We start from the raw sequence: 16,336 nt of genomic DNA, 5'->3' as shown, positions 1-16,336 counted from the left end.
CTCCGCCCCCTCCGTGCCCCTTTCGTGAGAGCCAATGGAAGCTGTCGGTTGAGTGGCGTCATTTGTCCTAGCAACCCGGGGCAGATCGTTTCCCACCCTGGGCTCGGTGCTTCAGCCAGCCTTAGCCGGGCGGCTGGCGGTGCGCGATTGGAGCTGCGGGCTCAGCATGTGGTGCGCGAGCCCAGCTGCCGTGGTGGCCTTTTGCGCGGGGCTCTGGGTCTCTAGCCCGGTGCCGGCACAGGGCCAGGAGGCCGGGGGGCGGCCGGGGGCCGACTGTGAAGGTGAGCGGTGTGAGCCCTGCTTGCATGGCGGCGGCACCGCGCGGCAGGCAGCTGTTGTCCTTGGCTTCTCCCGGCCTTGGCTGTAAATTACATGTCACCCGGGAAATGCGGGCCCTGTCCCTGGTTTCACACAGCCCACGCCTAGGCAAAAGCTGGAATTGGGCCTGGTGACACCTTGAGGCCACGTTCTGGTTTTGCTGTGACTATTAAACTGCTGCAATGAAAGGTGGTGGGTTACGATTTGGGTTAGGTTTTGTGCACACGCTGCTAGACTCAGCTGACCCTGGCGCCGGACTAATTCTGCTGCTTCTAACCGGCGAGACTCGCCTTTCCTTGCACAGAAGACGTCTTTCAAGTCCAAGCTAGTCTGTGACTCCCACAAGGAAAATAAAACATGACAGAGTTGAGGTGGCTTAAATCAGAGGACATGGCAAACATTTGTTAGGACTCTACAGGTGACAGTTGCTTTACAAAGGAGTGCATTAATTCCTTAGGAAAGGAATACAAAAGAACGATCCTTTTGCTGTGGTTGGTCACAGTGTGTCAGCTGTGGACTTGCACTGAGAACACGTGGATCTATGTCTTGCCAAGCCCACAAGCTCTGGGGCTGTTGCACCTGGTTCTTGCAAAATCAGCGTACTTTACTTTAGGAGCTGTTAAGAGAAAAGAAGATAAATAGCTATGCTAGCCCTTTCCTCCTGGACTACTGTTAGCACTCACTTCATGTGTCCTTGAAAATAGTTACTTTAAATGTATATCCCTTGAGCTTGAGAATCGATCCCTACTGAACAGGAAATTGTAGGCTCACAGTGTATGTTTAAAGAATGGATGAGTATAGTCTGTACTATAAATAAAGTCTTAATAATTGGAGGCCAGCTTTCTATTAGCCCTCCAATAATCTTTTTTCTCCAGAAATTTAAAATATCTACATTATATTTTAAACTTGACATAGATATTTGTTTAGGTAAGTTATAATTTTGCTTAAAGATGTCATAGAATTGTATCCTATACAATTAAAACCAAGTTTGTGAAGCACAGACTGTTGATAAGTCATCAGTAATTTATTTTCTGGAGCTTCTACCTAAAAATGTTTCAGAAGTGACAGAATCTTGATTAAATGTGAAGCTTATGCTGTGGTTCCTAAATTTACTACAGCATGTTCTGATTATTAACTTGCATATCTGACTAACCTGTGTATTTATTTCATTTGTTAGGTAAAGAGGTTGTATAATCACAGATGAAGGAAATACTACTTTGAGGACAAAAAGAACTGGAGTCTAGATATGGCTTTATTACTGTTTATGAGCCTTTCTTATTTGCAACTTAATTTCTTCTCAATGTGTAAGATTAAAATGCTATATTATGTATACTAGACCAAAGGTAAAAAAAAAAAAAAAAAGGATGGTTCATGAGCCACCTCAGATCTATTGATTTGTTAAGTTTGCAAAGTATTTTGAAAATATTTAAGTTAATTGGTTACATTTTAGAATTGGGAGAGTTCATATAAAAATTCAGATTTCTGGCTTATTTCAGAAAACCAGATGACCCAACAAGACTGGCCCGTGTGGCTATGTAGTAAGAATTAGTTGTGCCTGTTCTTTTTAGAAAGCATATGTGCTCCTCGGGTCTTAAGGGGGTTTTTTTGTTTTGTTTTGTCTTGTTTTTAGCTTAGACTCAAATTGCTTAACTCCTTCATTTTCCTTGCCTGTGGATATTTAAGTTTGTGAGGCCTGTGTTAGGTAATGTGAGGCTTACTGGAAACATGTAAATATTTCTGGATCTCTTTAAAAGGATTATATTATTATGGCACTATTTTAAAAAACTTTCTTATTTTGAAATAATTATAGGTTCACTTATAGGACTATCTTTAATAAACAAAAAACTACAACATGAATAAAAAGCGTATGGTTCTCTGAAGTTATTGTAACAATAGAAAACATGCCAGGAACCTTAAGTTACTAATTTGTTTAGTGACTTATGATTCTCTTCGTGTAAGTCCAAGGAATGAATTTCCCTTCTCTCCTTGACTTCTTTCCCTTTCAGAAACTTTCTTGCCTTGTATACAGTGACACTACTTTTTTCCTCGCCTTTGCTTCCTGTTTCTGTGCCCACTTGTCCAAAGTATCTTTGTGGGCTTCCAATCCTCTAGCCGTGGCTTAATACTAGGATTTTCCAGGGTTCTGCCCTCTGCCAAAAACACAGTGAAAGTGGGAGCCAAAGCAGGTACAAAACAACGATGCAGCCAGCTTTGCCTTGAGAGCACTTGTTAGCCACATGTTCTAACTTAGGTTTTCATGGCTTTGGCAAAGTGAAGACAAAATCCAGGAGAATCTGCTATTACACTCCTAATCCAAGTTAACTTGGCACCCCAAAGACCTAGATAACCATGGCCTAGGAATTGTATAACTTGAACTTTTTACTGCGTAAAAGCAAAATATATATATATACTTCTTGATAACTCATAATTACAAACTGTGGGTCGAAGACTACATTCACACTACTTAGGTGATCTGAAATATCTGAACTGAGAATTTTGCTTAAAGTGAATTTAAGTAGATAGTACCCTTAGGCATCCGCAAATGTGAATCTTATCTATGGGAACCCACATTCCACCTAGACCTCAAAGAATTCGTACAAAGTTCTAAGAAATAAAGCTCCCATTCAGAAAAGTCACAAACCCACAGGGAAGAAAGGCACAATAAGTGACAGCTAGTTGAGACAAGAGACAGAAGAAGCATACCTGCAAAGGTTTCAGGTATTGAAATGACTAGGCACAGAATACATGATATATATATGTATCATATATATAAGCATTTTATATATATAATGTTTAAGAAATGCATTTTTTATGTTCAAGGAAAAGGACAGGATCAAAAATATGAACAAAGGGCAGGAGACGATTAAAATGTCCAAACATCTTTGGAAAAGAACCAAATAAACTACAAGAAAATTGATCAGATTAACAGCAGATTAGATGCAGCTGAGAAACGCATTCTTGGTTAGAAGATCTGAAGAAATGATCAAGAATGAATCACTGAGAGATTAAGTGATAAAAACCTGAAAGAGAGGTAAAGGTACAACGGAGATAGAAAAATTCCAACATATGTTATCTGGATTTCCAGAAAGAGAGGAGAAAGGGAGGATATGGCAGAATAAAAGAGATAGTAGCTCATTTTGCAAAAGTGATGACAGTCATTAAGCTACAGATTTGGAGATCCAATATATTCCAAACAGTATAAATGAAAACAATTTTCCACGCAGTTATGTCATAAGGAAATTGCAGAACACAAGAGAATAAATTTTAAAAAATCTGAAAAACACCCAGAAGGGGAAAAAAAGAACTGATTACCTTCAAAAGAATGGCAATTGGACTGACAGATGATCTTTTAAAAACAACAATGAAAGGCCCAAAGTCACACAGCTAGTAAGTGGTCAAGCTAGGATTTGGACCTAGACAGTTTAATTTCAGAGCCCTAACACTGAATCTCTAACTATACTGCCTTCTGAGTGTAGTGTTGGGAACCAATTTCTTTAGGAAAACATTATAAATAAAATTGGAACAATGAAGGACTACATAAATGCTCCTCAACTTATGATGGGGTTACATCCTGATAAACCCATCATAAGTTGAAAATATCATAAGTCTAAAATACACCTAACATCATAACTTAGCCTAGCCTACCTTAAACATGCTCAGAACACTCATATTAGCCTGAAGTTGGGAAAAATCATCAAACACAAAGCCTATTTTATAATAAAGCGTTGAATAGCTCATGTAATTTATTGAATACTGTACTGAAAGTGAAAAAACAGAATGATTGCATGGGTACTTACAGTACACTTTCTAGTGAATGTGTACTGCTTTAACCGCTTTGTAAAGCTGAAAATCGTATGTCAAACCATTGTAAGTCGGGGACCACCTGTACAAATTATTGAAGAAGTTCTGTATGTCCTTAAAGTCTTAATTCATTATAAAGTACATTATATTTTTAGGTAGCAATCTTGCCCTAATCCTGGTACCACCAAGATTGATCGGGTGGGTTTTTTTTGTTTGTTTTTCTCCCCAAAAAACAAACTGTAGCAGATAATGGGGGACTGTCTTTAGTTCTAAAAGATGTGGATGGAACTGCTAAAAATAATCTTTTCTAGCCCACCGATAATTTTATTAATTCCATGAACCTGATTTTAAGCATTTTATCATTATCTTTTTGACAAAATTGTAGCTTTCTTCCTGTAGGTGGCATTATTATATTTTTCAAATACTGCTTTTTCCTTTTGGGCTCTGGCTAATTCCTTAACTGAACTGTAATTTCACTTTAAAAGATAAAATTCAATTTCATTAATATTACCAAATATTTTATTGAACATACGGAGGGGTTATAATTATCAAATACATCATGACTTTTTTTGAAACAAATTAGGAAATATTTCAAACATATGGAAAAAATGTATATAGTATATACTTAGCACCTAGATTAAATGTTAATATTTTTCTGTATTTGACACCATTCTCTCTTAAGAAAAAAAACAAAACTATTAGCTGCAGCTCAGTCCAATTCTTTTTTCTTATCCTTCCTGTCATTTTTCAGAGGAAAGGTCAATTCAGAAGTAAATGTGTGATTCCCATCCATTTTTAAAAAACTCTTACTGTAAATGTACTGTTATATAACTGCAAGTTTAATAATGTACACATGTTGTAATTAATGATATATTTAAATTTATTCCTATCACTTAAATTTGTGAGTTTTTAAAGAAGTATTGTGCTTTGTCTTTGTTTATTTTTTCTCTTTCTTGCCTTCTAGTGGACTGACAAAGTTTATAAAGTCCCTCCCTCTGCCCCCTGAACCAATACAGATTTAGAAGTAATCTAAATATTTTTAGTTATTACCCTTACATTTTTAGCATGCTTAATTGGCTAAAAATCAATATGAGTTAATACTATTTCTCTACCTTCCACCTAGGTAGTAAAAGACCTTAGGAAGTTTAACTTGAATTCTCCTTTGCTTCTCATATGTTACAATTGTACCATATTTGGATTTTACATTATGTTTACACTACTATATGTTCATTATTTTTGTTTATACAGGTCATCTTTATTGAAATCGTCTTTATCATTTTCTTTTCTCATAAAGAAAAGAAAGCTCCTAAAGCTTTCAGTTTATTGTATATATTATATTGTCCCAAAACATAATCAATCATACTATAGGTTACTTATTCATTTTCTTTTCAAATCTGATCTTTCTTCTTTGCAGGATACAAAGTGAAGACAAAAACATCTTAATTTTTATAGATTAGAGACAAATTAGCAGGCTTTCTAATAAACATTTGCTTTCTTTTTAATTAAAATTCTCTCCACTGTGTACACAGAGTCTGTAGTTGTATTAGTTTGTAACAAAAAAATCTTTCACGATACTGGGACACGTGCATGCACCTGAATTTGGAAATAGAACAATATGTTGTTATATTTATTTATAAGCACCTTATTTGAAAAAAGTATTTAAGATGGTATACAGAAATGCAAAACTCATATCCATGCACTCAGAAGCATATACAAACACATCTATTATGATACTGCCTAGGCCCTACTTAGAATCAATTTTACAACAAAACTCAAGCTTGACTTCCTGTTTGCTAATGTGTTTCAGTATTAAATTAATTAATCAAGTGAAAATAGTTTAAACTACTTGAGAAGTCTAGAGTGTGTATTGGAGTGACTGATAGATCTTGCCTCATTTACCAGGCAGATAGATAAGACACCTGGTCACTGGGGCATGGGGCACAGCGCACGTTACCTGGTTTTAGTCCCATGAATTAAGAGGAAAACTAAAACCGAGGGTCTAAGCACCCTCCACTCTTTCTCACTGTGTTTCCCCAGGATTCTTTTTCTAATATTAAGGCCGCTTTTTTCCAGCACACGCTTCTGGCCTAAGTTTCCTTTTGGCCTGCTTGGCCTAGACACTTGCCCATGTGGGAAAGCCACCGCCTCCCACGGCAGGATAACCTGATGCATGAATGTGTGGGCCCAGAGTCGACCACTTGGGATCTAATACCATCCCTACCACTTCCTGGGCAAGTTAGTTGACCTTTCTTTGACTCAGTTTCTTTTTCTGTAAAATGAGGATAGTGATGTATCTACATCATACCTTCATCGTGAGACTTGAATGAGTTAAAATACATTAAGTGCTTAGAACAGGGCCAGCACCTTTAGCACCCAACGGATGTGAACCATGATGGTTGTTATTGCCTGGCTCCATCGCTCCTGCTGGCTGTGGACACCAGGGCTGAATGTGACTGTTCAAATTGTGAGGTTTCACTTCAGGGTCATGACGATGGAACAGAAAGACTTATGCAAACTGCCGAGGGGCGTCATTCAAGATAATTTTTCAGGTTTTTGTCTGTGCTTAAAACTAAGCTTGTCCCAAGATCATATCCTTTAGAAGGCTATATTTTCTTTTAGGTTTAACCGAATTTTGTGGAAAAGTTCTTATTTTAGGTGGAACTTGGTTCCAAAGATTGATCGATGAATGGATTCAGTAAGCTCACGTTAAGTAGCAACAGGCCTGAAGTCATTGTTAGAGTTTGAATGTTGTCACAACGCATTGACCCATATCTACTTTTTTAAATGTGGTCAGTGGGTCATCAACATAGATGTGGTAGTGGTTAAGTTGTGCCTACAGACATATTTCTGTGTTGCTTCTAGTATGTAAAGAATTCTTGAACCGATTCTACAACTCCTTAGTAGACAGAGGAGTTAACTTTTCGCCGGACACCATAGAGAAAGAATTGATCAGCTTTTGCTTGGATGCCAAAGGAAAAGAAAACCGCCTGGTATGGTAAATCTTCACCTTTTGTTTTTCCCGTGTGCTTGAAAAAAACTAATAGTTTTGTTTTTCATCTTGGATTCAATGTCCTTCACTTTTATGGTTGCCTCAAGCATGTTCGTGGTAGACAGCAAGCAGAAATCTAGTGATTTCTAGTGATTTCTAGAAATCTCTAGTGAAATGGAGTCCTGTGTATTTTCATGCAGAATATATTATCCAGTTTCATTTTACTTTCTGAGTATACCACAGGCAACCATTTCTATGTTTTCTTAAATGAAATTATAAAATTGAATTCCTAATGAGAATTTACTGTCCTAAGTTAAGAGTGGGTAGACTTTCCATTTCTTACCAAGACAATTAGTCAAACCGATCAAAACATTTTATATTATTATTTGTACATAACTAATAAAGTGTTTCTGTTTTCTTATAATGGCATTTATATGGGGTTTCCTGGGTATACACCTATGGCTTGTTCCAATATACCATTTTATATCACTAAAGACAATTTCAAGCCAATTCCTTTTTGCCTAAAATTGTCATGTTGAATTTGTCAGGTACATCTGCATTGCTGACTGCTCACCATAGACACATTGTAAAACTCATGTCATTTATTTGTATCATTAAGTTTTATATTTTTAAATGTAAAATGGTTAAGTCGGGGAGTTTGAAAAGCAGCATTGCACAATGGAAAAGAGCATGGACTCTAGAGCCCAAATGCTGGATTTTATAATTCTGTTTCTTCCATTTGCGAGCTGGGTGACCTTCAGTTGGCTTGGATATAAAATGAGGATAATAATAGCACTTCACAGGACTGTTGAGAGATGTAAATAAGTTAATACCTTTAAAGCACTGAGAGTGCCTGGCACAGAGAAAACATTTAGTAAGTGTCAGCTCTTCCCATTAGTCTTTTAACACCATGTGAATTGCAGGGCACTTCTAATTAGGATGATCACAAGAACGGAGTCACCTGTTTCCTGGTGTCTTCATGTGCAGGGGTTAAACTTTAATAGCTGGACCATGAAAACTAGGATAACCTCTTTTTCACTCTTCCATACTGTGTTTCTTGCTGTTTTCATTGTCTGGGACACTAAATTCTCTTCTTTTTCCATCAGTGTTATTATCTAGGAGCCACCAAAGACGCACCCACGAAGATCCTAAGTGAGGTCACACGTCCGATGAGTGTGCATATGCCTGCAGGGAAGATCTGTGACAAGCTGAAGAAGATGGACAGTCAGATCTGTGAGCTGAAATACGGTATCACAGAGCCCGGCGTTCTTCCCAACACGTCCTGTGGATTGCCAAACTTCCAAACCCAGGGCCATGTTTTCTAAAGAGTCAGTGTTAGAAACAAAGAAATTCTCCACTCACCAATTGGGGTGCTGGGCTGAAGAACGGTGCCTAGTATCATCTGAGTTTCTTTGAGGGAAGAGAAACTCCCTACTAACTCCGCATAGTACTGGCATAATCAGCATTAGGTTAAAACTGCCAACCCCAAATGGCAACGTTGAAACTCACAATGTACTAAGGCAACATCAGCTATGTATGTTAAGGAAAAAAATCTCAAAGTACAAAGAGAGCAGCTACTTGTTGTGATTTAGCTCTTGGTAACCTATTAAGACAAAAGTTGCATCTATTCACAGATGATACAAGGACTTTGAAGTTGTCAGTGTGATTCTATCATTCTTCCTGGGCATGTCTACCATTTAATTTTAAATTTTAGGAAGTAGGTTATTCACATCAAATCAGGTTTTGCCTGATGAAATAGCTTATCAGAGGGTGCCTAAAATAAACAGTAAGGAAAGGAAGGAGATGTTCTATTTAAAACATTATCCTTGGCCTTATAAATTTTACATGGATAGATCTATTCTTATAGTAAGGATTTATATCTGGGCCACACTTTGGGGTAGATTGACAAGGTCTGATAAAAGGATGAGGAATCCCTCCCTCAGCCCATCCTTGACAGCTGAAATTCTACCAGGACAGACTCATTTAAACTACCTAAGTCATTAGCATCCAACTCTAGCTTATCATAGTCTTATTTTCCAACACAGCTGTGTAATGTGCCTATGCATCATAGCTACATAGTTAGCTTTAAATACGTTTAAGGTTGGAAGCCACCAAAGACAACCTATTTCTCAAATTGCCAAGCGCAAGACCTAACTCCCAGGGTAGTTATTATGGGTAGGCATCCCTTTTTATTGGCTTCAAAAGTCATGAAGTAGAGGCAGAAATCACTGGGTCCACATAAACAATATTTGCAAAAGGGACAAACCTATGCAGATTTATTCATTCAACAAATTTATTTTGAATAACTTCTCCTATATGCAAGGGATCTTAATAGGGATCCTTAATAGAAAAACTAATCAGATATTGAGAAGAAATGAATGCTTAATGTTTTGGCAACACCGGCCACTAGAGGCCCTTGGGGAGCTGTGAACTAGTTTTAATTTTTGTATGGACCTATTTTTTTTTTTTTTTTTTTTATAGTTTTAGGACATCACAGAGGTTTTCCCCTTTTTAAAATTAATGCCAGATGCCAAGTTCTTTAGAAGAATTCAAACAATTGACACTTGCAAAAAAGAATTTTTCTCCTTCGACCTGTTATCTTGAATAGATACATCATTCTAAATTCTCCCTACCTTATTGTTTTCAGCAAAGATGAGATTGAATAGGGGCCTTTGTGCTGTGGGATAGTCATAATTTGGACTATAAAAATTTCTACTTTTAAAGGTATTCTTTAAAGGTCAGCCATGAAATTAACAAGCCAGATAAGTGTAAAGTGGGAGTATGTTTTCAATTAGGAAGGTGTCATTTGGTTTTTGACCTGAAAGAACATTTTCGTTTGCTTGCTTTGTTATTTCAAAGGATGAGGAATCACTATAAAAATCTAAGGGTTCTCTGGAGTACTGTGTATAGCTGACCCCTCAAATTAAAAAAAGGGCGTTAACATCCAACTTTTGAATTAGAACACACTTACTAGAAATTTTTGACAAATCGCTTGACAACTATTTAATTTTTAATGTTTTAAAATGTTATGTTCTATATCACTCAGGGGAAAAAACAGGGAAAGAATTTTTAAAGAGAGGTCAAGCTGAAAAACTCCTGGGCTGCCACTACCTGTTTAATAAGTAAACTTAAAAGTTATATTGGCCGGGCGCGGTGGCTCACGCCTGTAATCCTAGCACTCTGGGAGGCCGAGGCGGGTGGATCGCTCAAGGTCAGGAGTTCGAGACCAGCCTGAGCGAGACCCCCCGTCTCTACTAAAAATAGAAAAAAATTATCTGGCCAACTAAAAATATATATAGAAAAAAAATTAGCCGGGCATGGTGGCACATGCCTGTAGTCCCAGCTACTGGGGAGGCTGAGGCAGTAGGATCGCTTAAGCCCAGGAGCTTGAGATTGCTGTGAGCTAGGCAGACGCCACGGCACTCTAGCCCGGGCAACAAAGTGAGACTCTGACCCAAAAAAAAAAAAAAAGTTATATTTATGTCCAAAGCAAATACCTGAGGGTCAAAGAGAGTTTCCTTTGAAAGAGGAAAAGTTGAACCCTTTCTGATAGGCAAATTATAATCATTAGTGTATTATAGATGAGTTTAATTTTTTTTTTCCTATTTTGGGCTCGGCAATGGAGAAGTAGCTGAGTTCTTGATATTTTCTGCCCATAATCTGTAAACAAAGAAACAGCAGTCTTGCTAGAGGAGTTAGATGTTGATAACAAGTATTACTGGCAAGAACTGTAGGAGCCAGGTTGGCTGGCACCGAAGCACTAGCATTGGAAAGGTGGGTATACCGCAAAGGGCTGCCAATGAACGCTGTGATGATTTAGTAATCCCATTAGGGGTGGGGCAGCAGGTGAGTTGAAACAGAAGTCCAAAACAATTCAGGTTCAATGAGAATGCTCCTAATTGTGACGACCTGTTTGGTTTTTTTCACATTTTTATTTAAAACTCAATAGTGTTTTGTCATGTGTTTGCTCATCTGCCTTAAGGAAAATATATTTTCGTATAAAAAGTGAATCACAACGTGCTGCTTTTTATGGTCTATGGCTTTGAGTTGGCCTCAAACCAAGGCCATCCCAAAGGCACTGACTGCCTCTTATGTCTTTCCTTGTTACCTCGTTTGATGCAAGTATAATCTCTTGGAGAGAAAGTCAGTTAAAAACACAAACTGTTCCAATAGTTTTGTATATACACTTGTCTCTCCGTACTTGTGGGGCATTGGTTCTAGGACCCCACTCAGATGCTAAAATCCTCATGCACAAGTATCAGCACATAACCTATGCACATCCTCTCACATGCTTTAAATCATTTCTAGATTACTTGTAATACCTGATAAAATGTAAATGCTGTGTCAATAGTTGTTATACTGTACTGTTAAAATTGTTGTGTTGTTATTTTTTGTTTCGAATACTTTTGATCTGTGGTTGGTTGAATCCGAGGATATGGAACTCGTGGATACAGAGAGCAGTTGTGCTACATTTTTCCTAGAGGGTTTTTTTTTTTTTTGGTTTTGTATTTTAATTGTGCTTTTCCTGTTTGGTATTTAGAAAAGAAATTGGACTTGGCCTCTGTTGACCTGGAGAAGATGAGAGTAGCAGACCTAAAGCAGATCCTTCGTAGCTGGGGGGAAGAGTGCAGAGCTTGTGCCGAAAAAACCGACTACGTGGATCTCATCAAAGAACTGGCCCCCAAGTACGCAGCTACACACCCCAGAACAGAACTCTGACCTTGAACCCGGCACACCATGACTTGTGATTAGAAAAAAAAAAATGTCTAGTATATGGACATGTTCATGAAGGATAACTAGGAACTGCATTGTATTTGGTCTCATACTTTTTGTGTCAATATTATACCTCTGAATTTTGTTACTTTATGAGTTTATGATTAAAACTACTAATATTACTGATATCAGACATTTGCAGTGTACCACAACTTACAAGTACTTTTCTCATACTTTTCTTGGAAGGCCTATGTAAATGACCATTGCCTGTCTCCTAAAACTGGGAAAAGTGAACTGCTGAAAAATTGATGAAGTAAATTGATTCCAAGAGGGAAGAGAGTGCTCAAAGGCTCCTCACTGCACACGATTTTAAAATGTATTTGACTAGGACAAAAGAAACAACAATTAGCTTATGTAACACACAACTTCAACTCCAAATAATTACCTAACATAATTAAAACATTTTTTTTAAAAAGTAAATTTTTAATTTTCATCTGCAAATCACTCTACATGCTAGCTCTCTTTGGAGTCAGCAATGGCTGGGCAGGACTACCGAAAGTTAGTATTTCCCATCGGAAGAAAACCTGCTTAAAGAAAGTACATCAAGAATCCACATAAGTGTACCCAATGTTTTGGCAAATTGTAACAACACTTGCATTGCACCTAGTAGTCTGGGAGGCCAAGGCGGAAGGATCGCTTGAGGTCAGGAGTTCTAGACCAGCCTGAGCAACAGCAAGACCCCTGTCTCTACTAAAAATAGAAAAAATTAGCCGGGCATGGTGGCACACACCTGTAGTCCCAGCTACTCGGGAGGCAAGAGGATTGCTGGAGCCCAGGAGTTTGAGGTTGCTGTGAGCTAGGCTGACACCACAGCACTCTAGCCTGGGCAACAGAGTGAGACTCTGTCTCAAAAACAAAAACAAAAACAAAAACACTTGCATTGCTAATTGAACCAAGCTCAAGGTCTTTTTCATTCTTCACGGTTACATATGAGACAAACTTTTGATAGAAAATTAAGGCATATTAAGAAAACCTGTAGGCAACATGGAACTTTATGTTTCTTAATGCTATTTTTATCAGCTTTAAAATTGTCAAATCATTTTTGGTTCCATTTCCTGGCCATATAAGAAACCCAGAGTAGGAGTGGTTGCCCCTACATGGTAGGTGGAGGTGAGAAATGACTGTAAAACATTTCCCTGGAACTTTCTGGAGTGATAAGAATGTCCTCTCTTGATTGGGCTGACGATGGTTACATGGGTGAATAGGATTATTAAACTTATCTGGTAGTACAATTAAGATCTGAGCATTTTATTGTATGCAAATTGTCTGAAAAAAAACCACTGTAGAAAAATTATTGAAAATTAACAAATTAATTGATTCAAAACACCTTGTTCATTCAAAGAATTGCATTTACTGCCTGGGAGTCGTTTTGGGGAGTGGAGGAGAAATTTTGCAGAATGAAAGTATACATTGAAGGTATAATTTTCACTTTTAAATGCTGCAGACGTAAATGAATTTTCAGCTGGACAGCTGGGATGTAACTGAACTTGTCAGAGAATTTGTGGTTCCTAAAGAGAAATGTATATGTATCTATGTAACTGAAAAATGAGAATAAAAAAGCCTTGGTTTAACGAATGAACAAAATGGTTGTGTTTCTGGATTTTGGCAGCTTGATCACAGTGTGTAAAACACCTACTTTATTTTGAATTACATCTTTAAAAAGTCCAAAGTTAGTTTTTTTTTTTTAACTCTTTCTAGCCTTTGTTTGTTTTTCTTTTTGCGTTTTGAACCTATCAAGAGATGTGCTGTTTGAAAATGGTATGATTGATGTCTGTTCTCAAAATTGGGTCACATTTCTTTGTCATTTTTTTCCAGATGAAAATCTAGGTAATAGAAACTGTGCTCAGCGGGTCCCTGAAACCAGTGGTGTTTAGTCTGGTTTTTCAAGTCAAATTTACTCTACAACAGTGTTTCTCAAACTTCCTGAACTGTGCATCTAAATCACCCAGAAATCTTGTTGAAATGTGAGTTCTGATTTGGTAGGTCTGGGGTGAGGCCTGAGATTCTACATTTCTTTTTGTTTTTTTACTTACTTACTTAATTAATTTTTGAGACAGGGTCTCACTCTATTGCTTGGCGTAGAGTGCAGTGGCATCATCATAGCTCACTGCAACCTCAAACTCCTGGGCTCAAGCGATCCTCCTGCCTCAGCCTCCCTAGTAGCTGGGACTACAGGTGTGCATGCCACCATGCCCAGCTAATTTTTCTATTTTTTGTAGAGATAGGGTCTCGATATGTTGTTCAGGCTGGTCTTGAACTCCTGGCCTCAGGTGATCCTCCTGCCTCGGCCTCCCAAAGTGCTGGGATTACAGGCACGAGCCACCACGCTTGGCCTGATTCTCCATTTCAAACAAGCTCCTAGGTGATGTCCACAGTGAACCCTTCCAGGGACCACACTTTGAATAGCAAGGGCCTAGGTCAGGGATCTTGTGATTGATTTATTTTTTCGTTTTTCAGTGCCAACCTAAATAACAGAGAGAGGGCCTCTAAAGGAAAATATTAATATGTTTATCTGGGAATAGAGCATTGCAATGGAAACACACATGTTGTAGGAAACTATGTGTGTATTCAGGAAAGTAAAGGAAGACAAAGGCTTTTAAAAGAAAAAAAAATGAGGATTACATAATTGTTTTAAATAATTCTCCTTGGCTACCTTCAATAACAAGGGTGACACCAGTCTGAGGTTGGACAGGCAGTTGCTGGGCAGATATCCTTTGCAGAAGTATTTTTTGTGCAAGGTCATGCTTTTTGCAGTCATTCGTGATAGTTTTTGTTACCAGGCATACAAGCATGAGAACCCTCTCTTCAGGGTCTCCCCAGCTCTATTTGTCAGGGTTCTCTTACCATGAGTGACTCCATTTGGGTTCTGATGACTTTTCACACCAATCTCAATCACTTAGGTTTTTGATAGAGTTGAATACAGCAATAACAACAACAACAACAAAAACCAAAAACCATAAGTCCAGAGGTAGCTCGTCCAGAATAAATGTGGCAGCTCCACAGAGTTTTTAGAGACTCAGCTCTAGTCTTTTTTTTTTTCACATCCTGGTCTTTTAACCCAGGGTCCAAGTTTGCTGCTGGAATTCCTTATTTCAGAAGGGGGAAGGCATGAAGGGACATGCCTGTAACCTGAGCCACCTTCTTTAAGGCAGTCCCACCCCCACCCTGGAGTGGCACTTAACACTCTGCTTCTATGCCATTGACCGGAATTTAATCACATGTCAAATTTGGCAGCCAGGGAGTTTGGGAAATAACATCATTTGGTTGGGTTCATTGCTGCTCAAATAAAATCAGGATTTTTTTTTTTTAGCGGAGGAGGAAAGGGGAAATACTTTGTGGCCACAAACTATCTATTCTGGCCACATAGTATAAATTTTTCCTTACCATGAATCTTAGTTATAATTCCTGGTTATCATACCCTAAATAACTCTTTCTCCTCCTTGCTACTTGCATCTTTCATAGATGTTTTTGCTTCTTTTTTTGGTTTGACAAGAAGTAGCTACCATTTTTCTATTTTATTTTTATTTTAAATTGCTTCTTCTTTTCTTGTGCATGTGTTTGTATGTGCACGAGTGTGCATTTTTTTCATGCATGTTTTTACTCAAAATCCACCAGCACATAAGATTTAGAAATCAGACATTCTGACAGAAGTGACAAAACTCTGGGCTAAAAAAAAAACTGTCATCTGAACAGTAGTAGGCTGGGACAGGCATTACTCCTGATCTAGTCTAGATTTCAAAAACTCCAAGCAGAAGACACTTTAATTTGGTTCTTTAATACACATAGGGGACTAGATACAACATTTAGAGCACGACTTAAAAGTTGTAGCTCTTCATTTGAGTATAAATAATTTGTAATTAACATCCACTAAAAAGCTTTAAATTTAGACTGAATTAGCTTGGAATGTAGGATAAGAAAATATTTAATTAGCAGATCTCTAAACAGTACAGAATTTTGTGATCCAAAAGCCCCATCTATGGGTTTGAGCAGCTCTTGATAAGTTTTTTCTAAGCAGATAGATGTGTACTTTTATCCCATGAATCTCATCCAAAAGAAATGATTGTCAGGTGGCCATTCTTGTGTGTTTGAAATAGAACAATTCCACCAGTTCTCTTGGGTATGCTATCATTCTGAATTTAGAAACTTTTTTTCATTAGTCTCTATCATGTATTTTAATTTTTTCTCCTTTTTGTTTTAGCATGGGGATCTCAATCTTATACTATCAACAAGGGATTCAAATTAGAACTTTTATTGCATTAAGTTATTCTTCCCCTAAGAATACTTTTTTTCCAGTAACACAAAACAAAGATCAACACAAAAGGAAACGAGTAGTATGTATTGTTTCACAATTGCTTGTTTTTTGGTTTTTTTTTTTTTTTTGAGACAGAGTCTCACTCTTTTGCCGTGGCTAGAGTGCCATGGCATCAGCCTAGCTCACAGCAACCTCAAACTCCT

The 16,336-nt window shown here is 37.8% G+C and overlaps 1 protein-coding gene across 1 annotated transcript; it reads left to right on the top strand.

The window, feature by feature from the left end:
• Window positions 1-103: 103 nt before the first annotated feature.
• CDNF (cerebral dopamine neurotrophic factor) lies at window positions 104-12,056 on the top strand. Its single transcript, XM_045533788.1, has 4 exons — window positions 104-281; window positions 6,982-7,109; window positions 8,215-8,356; window positions 11,649-12,056. Exons 1-4 carry the CDS (start codon window positions 167-169, stop codon window positions 11,825-11,827), a joined length of 564 nt encoding a protein of 187 aa, XP_045389744.1. The 5' UTR covers window positions 104-166; the 3' UTR covers window positions 11,828-12,056.
• Window positions 12,057-16,336: the final 4,280 nt, after the last annotated feature.

Source organism: Lemur catta, chromosome 1 (assembly GCF_020740605.2).
Source record: "Lemur catta isolate mLemCat1 chromosome 1, mLemCat1.pri, whole genome shotgun sequence".
Lineage (NCBI taxonomy): Eukaryota > Metazoa > Chordata > Mammalia > Primates > Lemuridae > Lemur > Lemur catta.
Note: the sequence above shows the minus strand (reverse complement) of the source record. Positions and strands in the feature narration are given on the sequence as shown.